Source organism: Cibotium barometz, chromosome 19 (genome assembly GCF_041138505.1).
Source record: "Cibotium barometz isolate CiBa-2024 chromosome 19, ASM4113850v1, whole genome shotgun sequence".
NCBI lineage: Eukaryota > Viridiplantae > Streptophyta > Polypodiopsida > Cyatheales > Cibotiaceae > Cibotium > Cibotium barometz.
The window spans coordinates 44,964,619-44,979,109 of NC_141064.1; the positions used below are offsets into that span (position 1 = coordinate 44,964,619).

General features: G+C 42.5%; 1 protein-coding gene across 1 annotated transcript; it reads right to left on the reverse strand.

Annotated features, from left to right (window-relative positions):
* Positions 1-577: 577 nt before the first annotated feature.
* LOC147628652 (single myb histone 1-like) lies at positions 578-10,483 on the reverse strand. Its single transcript, XM_086813856.1, has 6 exons — positions 9,792-10,483; positions 9,148-9,371; positions 2,975-3,059; positions 2,795-2,878; positions 1,137-1,572; positions 578-992 (listed from the first exon to the last, which is right to left on the reverse strand). The coding sequence occupies exons 1-6, from the start codon at positions 9,939-9,941 to the stop codon at positions 946-948; spliced, it is 1,026 nt and encodes a 341-aa protein (XP_086669982.1). The 5' UTR covers positions 9,942-10,483; the 3' UTR covers positions 578-945.
* Between the last annotated feature and the right edge of the window lie 4,008 nt (positions 10,484-14,491).

Genomic DNA, 14,491 nt, shown 5'->3' on the forward strand with positions numbered 1-14,491 from the left:
TGTGCTAATTCGAGTTTAGCAATTTTCAACTTTATTTTTCTGCAAAAAAGAAACAAAATAAAAGAAGAATTGGTGAGCAAGGCAAGGGTAAAGGGTTGCAGCAAAGAATAGCAAGGGAATGGCAAGCAAGAGAGAAATGACGAGCAGTGAGCAATAAGGTAGCTGCAGGTTGAGGGCCACAAGCCGGAGAGGAAGTGTTTGTGTGTGTGTGTGTGTGTGTGTGTGTGTGAGAGAGAGAGAGAGAGAGAGAGAGAGAGAGAGGGGCGGGGGGAAGAAATGGAAGGAGGGGGAAGGATTTATTAACATCCACAATGATAATACAAAATGTGTGAATACCGTGGTGGGAAATGCATGGAGCATCCATTATAATCTAAACCAAGCACAATGAAATCGCGCACGCACACACACACACACACAGTGTTGAGGTTTGAGGTTTATTGTTTTCCACTGTTCTAAGCAAGTGCAAACCCAGTAACTCAATTGGTCAAAAAGATAGTATAGTAAGTTGTACCTTGCATCGTCATTTCCATATGAAGAAACCATCATAATTCTTGGAGAGGAAATAATTACAACATTCCATCCAAATTGAATTTAGAAATAAATGTCATAACCAAACCATTGATTGGTGAAGCATTCAAGAGATATATGAAATAAAACTAAATGCAACTCCCCAACCCAAGTCTGCAAGCAAACAAGTGAAGAACCAATACACGCCATCAAGACGGTCGCAGCAAAGGAGAATGATGCCTTCTAAGTCTTAAAGCCCAAATGAAAGATTAATTAAAAAAACACAACCCATTTTGGCCTTACACATCTGAGAATCACGAAGTTTCATTTGACCTGTTAATTTTACAAGGGAAAGGGTTAAAAAGTCCTTCAGTTTAACAAAGGATGTGCAGGTTGGCCATCCCAACAACTAGCCTTGCTTCTCACTTGCACACCACCTTACACTGCAACTGCTACTTCTTCCACAGGAAGAGCCGCCCTACGAGCTGCTCCACACAAACCCAAAAACGTTTGCTAAACATCAACAAAGCAATCAATCTCATAGGTCACCCAAGAAAGCTCAAAAAGAAGTGCACTTCACATGCAATGACATCGTGCCAAAGGTGAAAGCAACATTCATATCCACATACCTTTCTTGGGCGGACGTGCCGCAAGAGCTGCTACCTCTGCAGCAATCTCTGCAGCTTCGGCTTCGGCTTCTGCAGCTCTTGCCTTCTTAGCCGCCTTTTCTGCAGCAGCAGCAGCCGCCTCGGCTTCTGCCATGGCCAAAGCTGCAGCTCGAGCAGCCTCTTCCGCTGTCTTCAGCTTTGATCTTGCAAAATCAACATCCAACATGGCTTTCTCCATACCTCGGTCACCTCTGGATTTCTTCGCATAATGTTTGGAAGAAGGCCTTAAAGTTAGGTCTGAGACACTATCATCCCAAAAACGCTTGCCATTTGAGCTCTCTAAACCCTTGCCTTTCACAACTCCCCGCATTCTTTTCCCAGAAACTTGGAACATTTCGCCACTCTGGTTGCCCTCGTCGAACTCTTCAGGACAATTCACTTTGTAATTGTCCTTGGCCTGTGAAAACAATTATAACGAATTGATGCCTGCCTGGAACCCTAACAGCATAGCAACTCTAGAAAGCAGCTTCCAACATAGTTAATACACAACAAATCTTTTTGAATAGAGATGTTCATATTTGAAGAAAGATTTAAGCAATGAACAACACACACACAATGGTACCCAACACTCGTTCCCCCGCCCCCCCCCCCCTTCCTTTTTTTGCTTTACAAGTAGAAGCAATTCCTGGGTGGTGCAATATTCTCTTTAGCTCTATTTTGCCAAATGTATTCACATGTGCGCATGTGTCTTCACCTCCTATCAAAGAAAGAGGGTTACAAATCTAGCAGAGAATCTCATGTGCACATACACAATCTATGTATGACCTGGCTGGCAGCTAGATTCAAGCTTGGTGCCTCCTCAAAACACTAGGTTTGCCTGATGCCTTGAGTCTCCGAGATTTCTTGAGGCAAGTAACTGGGGGTCTAGGCCTTCACTCGAGCTCTGACTGAATAGGTATCATCTACCTCATGCACTCTGCGTGACCCATTCTGTGGAAAGAACGGTGTGAGTGCCAAGGTGATGTCTTCATGCCGGTGAGAGTGCTTTTGCAAGAGGCATGCTCTTTATGCCTAGGAATCTCAGACCAACACTTCAAACAAGAGGCCAACTGATGATTGAGAGAGAGAGAGAGAGAGAGAGAGAGTTGTATTGACGTCTTTAAAAGACCCCAAGGGTCTATGAGACCGAGAGAGAGAGAGAGAGAGAGAGAGAGAGAGAGAGAGAGAGAGGCCCTTTCATGTTTGAGGAGAAGTGCTCTCACAGCCTTTTAGTCACACAGGAGAAAACAGAAGGCTTGCAGTCACACAGAAAACATTGCATCCCTAGTCCTCGTACCCACATAGGGACCCAACCCCCTTCTGAGATCCACTTCTCTGCCTGTCTCTACATGTGTGAGCTGCCCAACCTAAGTATCCTGGCAACCATATAAGTCCCTCCTTGATCCAGCATGAATAGGTTGTCTCTGTATAGCCTCATTTTGGATAGGAGCACATCATGTTGGATGTGGCCCTGCCAAAGGTTCTCCGATACCTCTGTTTCACTCCTGTTTGGTTAATCCACCTTCTTCTAATCCCATATGCAATCTGTATGCAATCTCAAGATAAGATCTTCCCTTAAATTCACTAGTTTTGCTTCAATTACAAAAGAAAAATTACAAAGAAACAAAAGTTGGACAAACCTTGATTAGACTGCCTTGTTTGACCATCTCTTTAAGTTTTGATCTTAAAAGCCTTCTGAAATTGCCTGGCACAAGATGGTTAGCCTGAAAACCCACACATAAAAATATGTTATCCATTTTTATGAATGCACGGGGGGCCAGGCACTCGAAAATACAGACACATATGTAGGTAATAATTACTTCAATAAATGATGCAATTTCAGTAGTGCTGGCGCCATTTGGATCATTCAGATCCATAATTGCATCAACTACCAGGTCTGTGTACCTGAATAATGGAAAGCAAAAAGCACATGAATGGTAAGAACACACGACCATGGAAAATCTGATTGAACCCACAACAAAGAAATAGGTCAAAATAGAAATAAAAAACCCTAATATGAGCCCTTTAAGCCGCTCTGTTTTATCTGTATTTGATTAATCTATTCAAGGCTTACTTAGTAAATATTAATGGTGATTAATGTGGGAATAAACCAGTGCATTAGGTTTAAATAAAGTGGCTCTTGTGTAGTAACAACCGCTTAGAGGGATCTTATGTAAGCAATGGTGTAAAGGTGACACCTCTTAGGGACACTTGGCATCACGCCTTGACATGTGGCATGTGTGGTGGCAGCCCTTGAATTTTTCCAGTGCATTCCACCCACAGACAGATGGCCAAACAGAGATATACAATCAGTTGGCCTTTGATGTGCTGAAGTGTTATGTCCACGATCAGCAAGGTAAGTGGGAATCGTTTTTGCCTTTAGTTCAAGCTGTTTTGAATGACTCTTTTTCTTCAGCTATTGGCAGGACTCCATATGAGGCAGCATTTGGAAGACCTTTCCAGTCGTCGTTAACCAAGACTTCGTCTTCAGTACCGGAGGCGAACAGAGTGACGGAGTCTTACCAGGAGATTTTAGAGTCAGTAAAGGACAGATTGGCTAAAGCACAAGAGGCCTATACTCAACAGGCCAATAAAGAGCGAAGGGATATGAAGTTTTTGGAAGGAGATTGGGTTTATCTTCGGATTATGAAGCAAAGACTGAAATAGGTGGGCAAGCGATGCCCAAAATTGTTTTTCAGGAGCTTCGGACCTTTTTCCATCCGGAAAAAGATTAATGAGGTGTCTATGCACTTAAAGGTACCTCCGAGTTGGACTATGCACGATGTATTTCATGTCAATTGGTTAAAGCCATATGCAGGTCCACCCCCTTCAGAGGTCAAAGACGAAGCGGAACCAGACATTGTGGATGAAGCAGAAGTAATGGTTCCATAACAGATCCTTCTGCACCGTGTCAAGCATGGCTCAGGCCGAAGACTACGACAGTTCCTCACAAAGTTTCAGGACCGAGGAACTCATGAAGCGGTATGGCTCGACAAAGAGTTCTTCGAAGACTATCCGGCGTTATTGACGGATTATTTGGAGGCTATGCAGCTTCCGTCAAGTTAAGCAGAAGGGGATGTCACATGCATCCCGCACTTGGATGCCACATAGACATTTTTGTACAGAAGGTGCAGGACCTGGGATGGTGAACTGGTCCCATGTGAGCCCAGTCCGGGACGAGTCAGCAAGGGATCCATCTCACCCCACTTTTCAAACGGTTGGATTACTTTAATTGGATGTAGGGGCATCTGATCTTTCGGCTGGGGTTTCTTGTAGCATTGGCATTCATCACAACCCTTCACAAAAAGTGATGCATCTTGGAACGTAGTGGGCCACCAATACCCTGATTGCAATATCTTTTGCGCAGTTAAGTCTCTTGAAAAGTGACCACCGGCTATGCCCATATGTGCCTCTTGCAAAATATATAGATACTCATCCTCTCGGGCACAACGCCTAAGAACGTCATCCTTTCCTCTTTTATAAAGAGTCCCGGCCATTAGGCAATAGGGTTCACATTCCTTGATCAGCTTTCGAGCTAGATCTTTATGAAGCTCTTTGGGTGGAAAACCATTAACCAAGAAGTTAACAATCTTCTCACTCCATTCAGGCATTGTCTCCACCATGAACAAGGAAGTGTCAGGTAAGTCATCATCATCAACTCCCGTAGGAGCTTCACCATTAGGTATGCGAGACAAATGATCAGCCATGACATGTTTTTTACCAGGTCTCACAACAACAATGAAATCAAACTCAAGAAGAATCAACAACCATCGTGTGATTCTTCCGGTGGAGCATGGTTTGTTCACCAGATACAACGATGCTTGATGATCCACATAGAAAACAAACTTGGTGGCAAGAAGGTAATAACAAAATTCCTTTACTGCATATATCATTGCCAACCCTTCTCACTCCGTAGTGGTGTAGTTCATTTCAGCATCGTTCAACCCTGGCGACTGGCAAAGCAAAGGGGTGGAGAACTGAAGGTCAAGGGCAGGATTTTCCAGCCAAGAAAAGGTCCAAGATTGCTGTATTTTTCTTTCAGATTTTCTCATCATTCTAATAAAGCAAATACACCATCTCTGGTGGGGGCCCTATAGAGGGTAATTGGGACCCAATACTGTGTCCTCTCTCTCTCTCTCTCTCTCTCTCTCTCTCTCTCTCTCTTTTCTGCACTTCTCCTTTCAAGTGTTGAGCGTTAATTTCCGTCGCGAAAAGAGTGCTGAATTCTAAGTTTTGAAGTTATCGATCTTTCTCCGAAGCTTCCGCATATTACACTAGAGTTCTGTTCGACGCAGGCCAGTACGGTGGACCTCTTCACGAAGTCGCTATCTCAGGATTTACTCAAGCGGCACCTCAGCTCCCAGTGGTTGGTTTCAGGGCCAGGAGCTGAGATAGTCTTCTCTTTCCATTTTCACTCATGGGAGTCCCAAATCTATAAATTGGAACCCCCTCTGTTCATTAATAGAGGCTCACACTAGCCTCTACCACCGTTACACGTTGCCCTAATGATGGCTACTCTCTTTCTCTCTTTCTTGAAGGCTGCCCATGAAGAATACCAGCTGTTGGGGACTGTTTTGGAGGCTTCCATCGCGAAGAAATACTAAAGGCAAGGATATTTAATCATTCTATTATGATTTCTAGCCACTATACTTGTTGTACGAGTCCTTGTACTTGTTGTACCTACTTTACCAACCATTGTACCGACTGTACCAACCATTATACTTGTTGTACCAGCCACTGTACCGGCTGAATGGAGCATTGTACTTGCTGTACCAGCTCTATTGCATGACGACCCATGGTTTTTGGGGAAGAATCAGTACCCACACGGAGGTATATGGATTATATTATTGGCTCGGCATTTCTACAGCCTATGTTCCGGCTTGGTTGCCTTGTGTTGGGCTATGTTATGGCATTTGGATAATCCGGCATCTCCCGTGGGGAGAGTAAGGCCCTCAAAGCTTGTACATGATATTATTCTCCTTGGGTAATAAAATACTCCGAGGGGGGGGGTCGGCCCATTCCGGCCTCTATGCGGTGTCACATGTGCAAGCTGCATTTTCAGCATTTGTGGATGTTTTGTCCATCTTTTATGTTTCATGCAAAGTGACGATGGATATGTGTTAAGGTTGTGGCCATGTTTAAATGTTTTAATATGCATTGAAGCTCTCTTTATCCCCTTGTATGAATGTATGCACATGTGGCAAAGCAAATGCTAAGAAAATTAAAATCCACCCGAACAGCCACATGCATAATCAAAGAATTCCAGCTCTAACAACAAAGGCCTTGTAGTGGCGTGGACATGCTTGCGAGGCAGGCAACTGCCTCTACACCCATAAATGCGGCCTGCAACAGTGTTTCAAGTTTCCAGCACTGAAGAGAGCTTAACCTGTTAAAAGTAGTATCTCATGTGGGAACGAGTCTTAACAAAGGACATAAGTTATTATTTAATTTGTGCTACATGAGTCGGCCATTTCCATTGTGAGGGTATAAATACCCATGCCCACCCATTGTAATTATCATCTATTCATTGCTAAAGCACTTCAAGCCTTGTTCGTCAACTTCTCTCTCTCTCTCTCTCTGTGTTCAAGCTTCCGCTATACTACATACTTTGACATGGTATCAGAGCAGCAGGCTCTCGACCCTCGGACACAAAGCACGAAGGTGGGCAGTACTGCAAAGAAGGTGCTGTGAGCAGCCGTGAGCAGATAGCCGTTTTTTATTGCAGACAGCAAGTGTGCACCAAGCTGCGTTTCTGGGTGGCACAAGCTTGCACACCAAAAGCAGCACGCGGTTGCAGGTGGCAAGGCAAGGCAGCCAAGTATTGGCAGCTGCGTTTTCTTGCAGACAGAGCAAGCAGCAATGCGAGTGTCTTGGCGGCTGTAACAAGGCAGAAGTCAAGCACTACAGCAAGGTGCAGGCAACGCAACGTGTTGAAGGTGGCCACTACAAGGCGGCAGAGAGCGCGGAGGAGAAGAAGCGACACACGTGGCTTGGGCAGCGTTTCATAAAAACGCTACTGCTCTCTGTGCTTGGCAAACTTTGGAGCGGGCAGACCGGGTCGACTGAGAAGAGGTGGACGGAGTTTTCGAGATGGGACTCCCGTGTTCGAGCAAGGACGACAAACTGAATGGCGACAATTATGCGCATTGGAACTTGATCATGAGGCTATGGTTTAGCAGAAAAGGCTTATGGGACATTGTTGATGGCTCGGAGGAACGTCCCCGAAGGGATAGCAATCGGTTTACACGTCTTCAGGAGGAGGAGTTTCTCAAATCTCTTGTGGATTGGGATACTCACAATGCGGCGATTGCAGAATCTCTCACCAAGGAAATTTCCCCTGCCATTCAGACTTTAAAGACTGCCAAGGAAATGTGGTCAAAGCTTGCAGGAATGTTTGATCAAGACTCAACAATGCGAGCAGTAACCCTTCTTGGCCAGTTGTTTTCCATCAAGTTTGAAGCCGGGACCTCTATGCAGTCATTTCTAATGAAGGCAAAGGTTATCCATGATCAGTTATCGGCTATGAATAGTGCGTTAACTAGTACCCAGTTAGCTGCCTTGGTTCTTACGAAGTTGCCTGAGGAGTACGAGATGGTCTCGAGGGCATTACGCTTACAAGTCACGAAGGAAAAGCTGGAATTTGATGATCTCAGCTCTTTTCTCATTGAGGAGGAAGCAGTGCTCATTTCCCAAGGCAAGATTCGAGTTCCGAAGGATGTAGAATCGGCACATGCTGCATCGGAATCCAATAAGAAGTCTAGGAACCGTTGTTATAAGTGCGGAAAGCGAGGGCATTTGGCTCGGGATTGCAAACCCAAAGCTAAAGCTCAAGGCTCGACGAATGACAAAGGCAAAGGCAAAGCTGACGAGGATGACAGTGACAGTGATTCTACCAGAGATGCTACGGCGTCTGCCGGTGTGGCAAGGACTACACTGGCACATGCTCCAGCATTCTAGCTTGGTGGATGGATGCTACCACGTGCTTCAGCCAGAGAGAGGCATGTGAGTGGCAGAGAGGGGGGCTAACCTAAGCTCCCATCAGGTGCATTGGAATCGTGTGTCGGCATTCAAAGCACAGGTATCTGGCAAGGAACAAGCTTGATAATCTATGGACATGATGTGTTCACAGTGCATTGGTAGAAGACTATGGACGGGATGAGTTCCTAATTCATTGTGTAGCAGAATTTTGGGCGTCGTGTGTCGACAGTTCAAGGTTCAGAGGATTTTTTGAACGTGATGTGTTCGCAGTTCAACGAATGGGGGATCATGAATGTGGAGTTGTCTGCAATTCATTATTCTATGTGGCAGCTGAAGCTCAAGATGGCATTCCTTGAGGAGACAGGTTGTTTGGTGCATTTTCCGAGGTGTACTTGGTATCCGGCCAGTACTGAGGTGTCCATGGTTGCATCTACATCAACTTGGTTTCTTCATCTATGCCCACTATGAGCTACAGAGAGGGTGTTAAAAGTAGTATCTCATGTGGGAACGAGTCTTAACAAAGGACATAAGTTATTATTTATTTGTGCTACATGAGTCGGCCATTTCCATTGTGAGGGTATAAATACCCATGCCCACCCATTGTAATTATCATCTATTCATTGCTAAAGCACTTCAAGCCTTGTTCGTCAACTTCTCTCTCTCTCTGCGTGTGTTCAAGCTTCCGCTATACTACATACTTTGACAAACCAGGCTATGTAACATGCAAAAGTTGCTACTCTAGATCTTGAAGAGGATTTCTAAAACCATGAAGGTTTTTGTAACATGAAGCCGTGGGGGCTCCACAGAGATGAAAGGAACATCCACAATGTCCCCAACATTGATAGTTTGTGAGAGGCAACATAGTATATAACTCTTCCAGGTGCATTGGAGGTTTGAACTGAATGGCGACATAGTACACAACTCTTCCAGGTGCATTAAAGGTTTGAATTGAATAGAGGTAATGTGTTAACCATAAGGATCCTTGTAAAACAGTGACAAAGAGATCAAATTCTACCTTGAGTCTAATGATTTCATATCCTTAGGGCTATCTGAGGAGACCAGTGCATCAGGAAGACCGTAACTGTCATCAGCAGAGAGTTCACCCGATAAAATTGCCAATGGCAAAGGGGAAATCGGTTCATCAGTCCCCTTCGTGGCTTTGTGCTTTGAGATTGACTTAACCGGCTTCTCCCTGGATCCATACCCACATATCCCGATGTTCATGTTCCTCCACTTGTCCTGTCCACACAAGCAGGATGTTCAAGAGTACTGCTGCTTAGAATGCATGAATTTTTAGTATTATCTTGCATAATCTCATGTTAACTAGACCCCTCCCCTATTTAGCTCACTCCCCTCTTCTGCCCCACCCGGAGCTCTACCCCTTCCCCCTTCCCCCCCTCCTTCCCTATTCGAGCTAAAAACCCTCATTTGCGCTAAAAAACTAAGTAGCATCTGACTTAGATGGGCACAGCTACTGTAAGGAAAAAGCATGAAATTGGATTCAAATTTTGCATGGAATGTGTGCCTACCATTACAAGATACTACAATTACAGTATTTGCTGTTTCTTAAATGTGTTGATGATGATTATACTTCTGAATTTACGACTAATGTATGTATTCTTTGATTCTGTAAGAATTAGCAAAGGGCATGGTGCTAACCTTCAAGTCCACGTTGGAGCGAGTGGCCAACAGAAACGTGAACTCGGGGTCCTTCTGGATGGCACGCCACTTGCCGAGTCCATGTTTCTTCACTCCTGCTCTCAGGGCAGCCTCTTCTGCCGTTGTCCACTTCTGCTTTGGAGCCCCCATCCACTTATCCGCCTCTCTAATGCATCCGAGGTAACGGAAAACAGCGATGACTTCCTGGACACAAACCCCAGCACAGCACCGTCTGAGAGAATTTATAGCGCCGCACTTTTGCCAAACGGTAAACCCTAACCCTAACACTGCGTCGTACAGTTCAAGTGTTTCTGGCCAAAGTTTTAGAACGGACCCTAGCCCTAGCACACCTCGAATTTCTGGCAGCGCTACATGAAACCCTAACCACCATAACCCTAACTAGCTCCGTGATCTAAAATTCTAGGCCACGAACAGAAACCCTAACCCTAACTCGCCGTGAAGAAAAAATTATGATTATCAGTAACCCCAACCCTAACCCTAACCCTAAATCATCAAAGAAGGTGATCGCTCGCGCGTATTTTGAAGGCCAATTCTTTCAAACACTGCCCGCAATTGTTGTGTTCTACAAGACAGAAATTACTTATCCCAGGATGGATGCTTAAAAAGAAAAGTTTTGCTGTCTGTCACATGGCACATGGGGGGGGAGGAAAACGCAAAGTGTTTTTTTATTACACAATTCGCAAAAGCAAAAAAACAACCTATATATGACTTCTAAACCATCACTATTATTATTATAGTTATTATGTTTTACATTAAAGAAGAGAATGCAATAGTGCTTTGTCTACTTGATTGGTAAAACTTTACAATTTCATATGAAATGTCAATCTTGTTAGGATATATGTAAGTAAATGAAATGGAATGCACATAAGTACAAAACAAATTTTGTAGAATATAAAGTTGAGAATCGAGATGGGTCCTTTTAACATCGAACCACTTGATTCACTACAATACAAAGCGCAAGGATTAGAGACTTAACTTGGGATCTGTAAACTTTTGAGAGAGAGAGAGACAGAGAGAGAGCTTCCAAGTGTGTTGACAAACAGGCATTTTCACTTAAGCATATAGGTAAGAGCCTAGATATAGGCATTTTCACTAAAGTATATAGGTAAAAGCCCAGATGCAAAAGGGAAAGGAAGGTCCCAAGGGAGGGAAAAGGCTACCCAAGGAGGCAAAGATGAGATATATATTGAAAAAATACCCCAAGGGAGGGAGGGTGGGAGTCTATGTTAAAAGCATAGATACACCCATAATTAAGAACCCAGAGGTCAGGGTACATAGATTTAGGGCCCCTTGGTATCTATTTCAAAAAAGTGTTTCTTTAACAAATGGATAAAAGGCCACACTGATAGTGTAACCAATCAATTAGTGAAAATGCTAAACAAAGCCAGTAATACAAATTACTTTTATTGCTTCCATAACCATTTAGCCTGCATACAAAACAAGCAATAAGGACTCTATAGAAAAGGATATCAAGAGCCTTTATTACATTGATGCATGGTTTGTAAGTGTTTCTTCCTTATGGAGGACAAGCTTGTCTAGTGGGCCCAAACCTCCTCTTCTTCAAGAAGCCGCAAGCAATACCAAGTTTTACTCTCATGTGGCCTTCAAACAATAGTAGGCAGACCTCCCAAAGTAGCCTCTCATGTGGACTCCCTCTAACAAGTCTTCCATGATGGGGCAAAGAATTGAACTAGCCCATGTGTAAAAAAAATTTGCATGTGTGCGACGTGTGTGAGTTCATGCATTTGTGCATGTGTTCGTGTGTGTGTGTGTGTGTGTGTGTGTGTGTGTGTGTGTGAGAGAGAGAGAGAGAGAGGAGATTCACTAATGTATGTGTGTGTGTGTGAGAGAGAGAGAGAGAGAGAGAGAGAGAGGAGATTCACTAATGTATGTGGAAGGTCAAAACGGCCTATGAGACAACACGTACACTAAATAAACCAAAAATGCTAATTTTAATATAAAGATAAAAATTTAAACAACAATTAACGTTAACAGTTGCTATAAAAGCAAAGTGAATCACTAATGAGTGGTGTTGATAAGAAGCTCCTTCACTAAGGTTGCAAATCCACTTTGCATTAAAGAAAACAAAGACAGGAAGAATCTCTTCTTGCTAGCTAGCACCTCCAAGTGGCCATAAAGCATTTCCATGATCTGTATATATGCCTTTGTCAGCTTCATGGTCACCTTAGCCTCTCTAAATTTCCTATGGGTAGTGGATATGGCTCCATAAACCCTAGGTATATGGGATGTTTTGAATCCTTGAGATGTCTCGAGAGACGTCTCAATACAAGTCCCTTGTAAGTTGTGAGAGATGTCTCGAGACAAATCCCTTGTGAGAGTAAGCCTCAAAGTAAGGTATGAGTTATGAGTGGGTTATCTTGTGGGCAAGTGTCATCACATGCCTCTTGGCATTGATTTAGAATGGCCAATGTGTGAAAACTAAGAAGCAAAAAAGTGCATGGCCTACAAACAAGTGTGATTTTCCAAGAGTTGCCTCTCTATGCTTATGCTAATGAAGGGCCAAACCTCTCCCAGGAGGATCAAATCCGTTTTTGAACCAACAATGATAGTACCCTTGAATCTCATAATATGCTCAAAAAATAGAATGTAGCTTTTTCCTCTCTCTCCACCTGCATACATTTGTAATCCAAAAAAAAGTGGAGACTTTATATAACACCTAAGTCAAATGACAAAAGTAGGTGTCAAATATCCCAACAAAAAAATCAGGCCTTAAAAACAAAATGAAGTCTAAAGAGTAGGTATCCATATTGATTGCATGAAATAAGTCTCATAACTAGTCTCAAGTATAAAATAAGGCTACCAACACACACCATATAAACCACTTATATCATGGTAATTTTTGATATAGTTTGATTTTCCCCCACCAAAATAAGGCCACCAAATCCCATGTAGCCCTACTAATCAAGTAGATGAAACTAACACCTCCTCATAAATGTCACCAATAAACACACTATCCACTCTACAATGCTTGTAGCATGTTCAAGTACTATAGTCACCCATCTTTACCATCGTATTGACCATACTAAAAGCACAAGAGGGCATAAAGATACATAAAAACATTCAAATCCATGATCAAAATTTGGACATGTGAAAATCTATACAATTAATGTTAGGCATATTAAATAATCACCCAAACTGCAATGTTTACATTGTTAGAAATTATGGTGAAAGATGTTGTGTTGTTGAGGGGAAGCATGCACCTTTGACTATTGGTGTTTAGGTATGGTTCTGAATGCAAAGGTTACTTGTCTGTGGATAATTCGGTAAAAAAAAAAAAATAGAAGAAGTGTGTAGAAGTCGTCATTAACATGGAAAGTTTCAGTTGAGGTTATTGGGAGTTCACTAGAGCTTTATTATATTGTACTTATGAGGATTTGAATGTGAGTTTTTAATTATAAGATTTGTGAATCTTACTACCTTGATTAGTGGTTTATCTTATTGCCTTGATTTGTGGTTTTTAATTTGGTCTTAAGTAATTCAATAATAACTCCATGATTATGGTTTATTCTTATGGTTAGCAAGAGATAGATCTTTGAGCTTTGCTATTTCTAGAAATAAAGATTAGTGTGTAGATTAGAGAGTATATTAACTTTAGCTTTTGGTCCTTCTCTTAGAGACTGTTAGCACTTTGTGGACAACAAGAGAGTCCAATGGGCAACATTAGCTTTATATGTGGCTAATATGTAATAGAAAATGAAAGCAACATTGGCTTTATGTGTGATTGTGACACGGGACCTCAAATACTTTTTGAAGAATAATTCAAAACTCACATATACAATAAAGAATTAACTATAGAATTGAACCTAATTAACAAGATTGTGCATAAAATAAAATAAAAACATGAGATAGAATAGACGTCACCTTCAACATAGTATTGGGTGCAATCCCCCCCCCACTTCCTAGGTATGTATGGCTTTATTAACAAAAATAGCCCACATGGCAAAAATAGTTGCACGCTCCTGTATGGGCTTGCCCTTTACATAAAATAGGAGTTGCTTTTACCAAAAGCTTAAATAAATCTTTCCTATTCAAATCACTAAGGGAAAATATATATAAACCCCCAAGGGCTAGTTCACGTGCAACCAAATTAATAGATCCACGCCCATGAATAACAAAAGTGGGTGGCTAAAAAAATACAAAAATATCTCGTAATAAATATCACGGCCAAAATACTGAAATCATTGGTCATCTCGCCAAAGCCAAAATACTAAAAGCAAAATCTTCTCGATAATTGCTCATGCCAAATCACTGACATCATGTCCCAGCCATATCGGCTTACGAGTGCAAGGCTCGTCAATCTCACCAACCTACAGGTTGTCCATTTAAACACATTACACATTAGAAATACTTGCTGCTAAAATTACACAACAGCACATAAGCATTAAATCTAATACTTAGTTCCAGCCATCCTTAAATTCATATGTTCTACACGTGGAATCTTCAGAATCACCCAAGTGACATGCTTCAAACATAGTGGTAATTAGGCATCCCCCAATTATCCACAGAGGGACAGATAGACAAGCCATAACACGCTGATATGTAATAGAATATGAAAGTAACCAATATCTTACTCCACTAAAAGAACAACTTCTCCACCTCCTCAACCCTTTGTGGAAGATGATCCTTGTGTGGGGCACCAATTAAATTACAAATTAGTC